Raw genomic sequence first — 4385 nt, 5'->3', positions numbered from 1 at the left:
CTTTTTTTTTTTTTTTTAGATCGTAGTTGTAGCATTAATCGGGCAGAATGGAAACGGGGATGAATGTTCGCGCGAAGCGATGTGATAGCGGGGCGAGAGAATTTTGAGTTTTGATCGGGGAAGGGATTAGGCGTGAATTAGGTTCGTGTTAAATATCTCTATAAACGACGAGTTATATTGCATTGTCACGAGTCTAATTAATATCGAAGCTGTGTATACGACAACGTAATACACGACGATTCTCGTAAACGGGCTAACCTAAATCCAATCCGAAATCATCGATCAATAATCCTCCCCTACGAATTTCTCATTTCCATTCCACTTCATCGAACTACCTCGTACAAACTTCTATCTAAATTACGAACTCAAGAGAGAAAAAGAGGGAGAGGGAGAGGGAGAGAAAAATTGCTTCTAAAATCGAACGACCGATACAACTTCTCTTCTCGTGAATCGATCGTGAAAATCGTTCGGCCAATCGGCGTAAAGGATTCATCATCGTTGGCCAGCCGGGACCGGTTCTCGTTCGATGTATCGAGAGCAGGGGAAGTCGACACTTCCGAGTGGAACGGGTCGTGATATTCCCTCTTACTCCCCCCCTCTTCACGATTCCCGGGGCTTTGTGTGTTTTGACGGGGGTGTTAACTGACCCCGTGGAGGCGGCGTGGAGGAGGGTTGTGCTCAAGAGCAGAAGAGGGTGGCATTAGGTCGAGGTCACCAGGACGCCGAAGCGATCGATGCAGCCCGCCAGGCACCACCACCCACGCTCTCCAACCCTCTCCGCTTTCTCCCTCCGTCCAGATATCTCTCTCTCTCTCTACTCTCTCTCTCTATCTCCTCTCGAGACCGTTATCTCCGATCCTCCCCTCCCTCCAACCCTGCTCATTATGTCTCTATTTACGTCTGGATGCATTTAAAGCAAAGACGGCGTGGAAAAACTCGCAAGCTCGTTCAACACGTGGATGCTCCACATTCGAGGTTCGGGATCAGCTGTTTTCCCCGGGGCTTCTGGATATTACGTTACGCTTCCACGGTCGAGATGAATACGAGCCTCGACGTATGGGCTTCGTACGTGGGAGAGTGATTAAGATCGAGGGTGGGGGAAAATCGCTATTCGAATTTCGAGATTTACATCGAGAGGGTGTATTCACGAGAGGGATGGATTTTGAATCGAGCACGTTCCTCTTTTTTTTTTTTAAAGAAGAAACGCGTACGTGGTCGTCGCTGAATTTCGCTCTTGATTTCTTAAGAGGTATGAATATTTCGAGAAGTATCGAAAAACGTACATTTCGAACCTGTACATGGATAGATGCTTTTCAAACAGTTTCCAGTTCTATCGAATTGATCGAGTATTTTTCGAATCTGTAAAACGAAATGAATGTGTAATTAAAAGGAAAGAAATTAAATAAAAAAAAAAAAGAGAAGCCTCCTCTTAAAAAAAACCTTTATCCGCTTATCCGAAAGCGTCGATCGAGCATATTTCGTATAGAGGATATTCGTAAGAGACAGAATGAGAAAGAGAGAGAGAGAGTTAAATAACATAAAATCAGCGGGAAGAGGAAAGCGAGTCGAAGCCACTCACCGGCGCTCGTAATTTCAACGAGCTCGTAAACTCTGAATTCACGAGGGGTAGAGAATCGCGCTCGCTTCTCTCGATAATGTCCCCCCTCCTCCGTGGAAATGGATCCGTCACGGCCGATTACCGTGATCCTAAAGCCGCGTCTCCATTCGAATTCTTGGGCGAGAATAATTTTCATCCGAGGAGGGGGTGGGGCGGGGGGAGAACAGACGAGGGTCGCGGACAGACGCAGACGCCACGCTCCGCGCTCGCTCGCTCGCCTGTCGCGCGTTGTTTGGTTTCCAAGGGTCTCTTCTCTCCCAACACTCGCGACGATCCCCCTTTCCTTCCGTTCTTTGTTCTCTTCGTTAAATGCCCCGGCCGTTTTGAGCATCGAACCGATCGTTTGTCCGCCGAACACTTTCAACGATCTTAACCCCACCAGAGACCCCAACGTTCTGCGATGTCGGCCGCTCTCCGAGTGCTTTCTGCGTGACCGTACCATGCGACTCGTACCATGCGAACAGGTTTAACGCGTTATGACGTGAGTAACACGCTCTTGGATATCGTCGAGACCATCGATTATTCCTCCGATTATCGAGGAAGGCACGTCGTGTCGTGTCCGAGCCTTTCGAGTGTCCTTTTTAACCTTTTGCCACGAGGATGGACCAGGGTCATGTAGGTCGAGAAAAGAAAGGAGAGGCTCGTCTTTGGTTATATTTTATCGTGGAATTAGAAATGTCTGTGATATGTCGTTCGCTTTCAATTTTCGTTGGGATAATCGATCGATCTTCTTCGAAAGATTTCCGCGTGACATTGATCCACCACGATCGATGGTAGTTGTTTTAATGGAAAGATCACGGGTGATATTTTCAGGAGGAATCTAGAACTCCTATATCCAGTGAAGACGATTCTTGCCTCTACTCGGAACTCGATCTCTTAAATCCAAGGTATTGTTCAGATTTTCAAGAAATTTAAGGAACGTATAAGAGAGTGGGGGACGTACGAGAGATATTTTTCAGATATCATTCTCAAAAATCGCTGCACCAGTGTCGTGATATCAAAGGGACGAAGGGTAATTCGCCGAATCTTCTGAAAACATCGTCGAGGGATTCTGATTACTGTTGTTGTTTCACGCGCAGCGACCACGTCGAGACAAAATTACGTAAGTGATGTAAGTGTAACTGGAATCCAGGTATGTAATTCCCTCAGACGTTAACTTAAACGTTAGTCTATTCCAAATATGTTTCAGTAACCAAGAAAGTAGGTGGAAAATATCGTGCGTCGAGTCTTCAATATTTTCCAGATTACAATCGAAAGAAGCATGAGGTAATAAACGATGCCTGTTTCCTAAAAAATGAAAAAAAAAAAAAAAAGATATCGAACGGCCCTTTGTCGAAAACGGACGCGAGTTCGTTAGAAATAACTGTCACCGTGACAGAATCGTAACCGTGTTTACAAGCGTCCATTTACGTCACTTCGCGTCACGTATCGGGTTTTTCCGGGGTAAAAATATCTAGAATCGAAAAATGCTTCGAGGTACATTTCGGGCTTTGAACTTTAAACCATTTTTTTCCTTTTTTTTTTTTTTTCGCGTCGATGATCGTATAGCAGTTTTTTTCAAAAGGATTTTTGTCACGGAAACGAAACGAGGAACGAGCAACACAGATAATTTGGACGGAAGGAAACGAATTAATAGAAATATAAAAATCGATTTCGAACTTGTATAAAGGAGTTATTTTTACTTGTTTCGATTAAAAAAAAAAAAAATTCTTTTCCACGAACGATCCGCGAAAGCCTCTTCCATTTCACTTTTGAAAAATCAATGTTTCGCGAAGAAGGGTGAACGACAACAATGAAAATATCGATAAAAATAATTCTCGTCGTTTATTCTCCCTCTTTGTTATTACTCTCGTTATATATACTCCTAGGTAACTTTTGCCACGGAGAGGTCTTCAAGCGGGTGCGAGGATCTTAGCGGGAAGTCTTCGACGAAACTTGGGTAATTATCGGAGTAAAAGTTGGGCGTGCATGCTTTTAAATCACGCCTAGTGCGAATCGGTATAATCGACACCTAATGTACACCCTTAACAACAGGAGGGAAAGAAGCACGCCGCGAATAATACGAGCGATCCGCCAACGCAGTAAAAAATGTAAGTTGCCCGATCAAACGATAAAAATTGGTTTTCAATTTTCGCGCGCTCGAGTTTTGGGGCCGATTTTATCCGATATAATATCTATTCCGAATATCGTGAATAATTAAATAATTAAAAAATCGCAATAAACTTAAATAAATTTAAATAAGAAAATCAAAATTGCTCGTTCGAGTTTTGGAACCGATTTTATCTATTCGATTTAATACCTACTCCGAATAATTAAATAATTAAAAAATTACAATAAAGCTAAACAAACAAGAAAATCAAAATCGCTCGTTTATCTATTCGATTTAATATCTACTCCGAATAATTAAATAATTAAAAAATTACAATAAACTTAAATAAACAAGAAAATTAAAATCGCTCGTTCGAGTTTTGGGGCCGATTTTATCTATCCGATATAATACCTACTCCGAATATTATGAATATTATGAATAATTAAATAATTAAAAAATTAGAATAAAGCTAAACAAGCAAGAAAATGAAAATCAAACCCGATTCACGTACACAAATTTTTCAAACCACTTTTCTTCTCGTTGTTTATAGCGGCCCCATGATTCTGGTCACCTCCTCAGGCCGGAAGCCCTGAAACTCGTTCGCGTGGCTCGATCCGCTCTGCCTCCCAACCCCTCCCCGGTTCCATGTACTTGTTCCTCTTCGCCGTATTCCTCTTT

The 4385-nt window shown here is 42.9% G+C and overlaps 1 protein-coding gene across 1 annotated transcript in view; it reads left to right on the top strand.

Annotated features, from left to right (window-relative positions):
- The first annotated feature begins 1462 nt into the window (after positions 1–1462).
- Positions 1463–4385, top strand: part of LOC102675873 — a 16013-nt gene continuing 13090 nt past the window's right edge. The window contains exons 1-6 of the mRNA XM_031511342.1: positions 1463–2099; positions 2432–2505; positions 2578–2720; positions 2808–2884; positions 3487–3557; positions 3653–3708. Coding sequence (XP_031367202.1) covers positions 2073–2099; positions 2432–2505; positions 2578–2720; positions 2808–2884; positions 3487–3557; positions 3653–3708 — 448 coding nt within the window. The 5' untranslated portion in view covers positions 1463–2072. The remainder of the gene's footprint in view (positions 2100–2431; positions 2506–2577; positions 2721–2807; positions 2885–3486; positions 3558–3652; positions 3709–4385) is intronic.

Source organism: Apis dorsata, unplaced genomic scaffold (assembly GCF_000469605.1).
Source record: "Apis dorsata unplaced genomic scaffold, Apis dorsata 1.3 scaffold_309, whole genome shotgun sequence".
In the NCBI taxonomy this organism is placed as follows: Eukaryota; Metazoa; Arthropoda; class Insecta; order Hymenoptera; family Apidae; genus Apis; species Apis dorsata.
The sequence above is the reverse complement of the archived record's forward strand: the minus strand, read 5'-3'. Positions and strand labels throughout refer to the sequence as shown.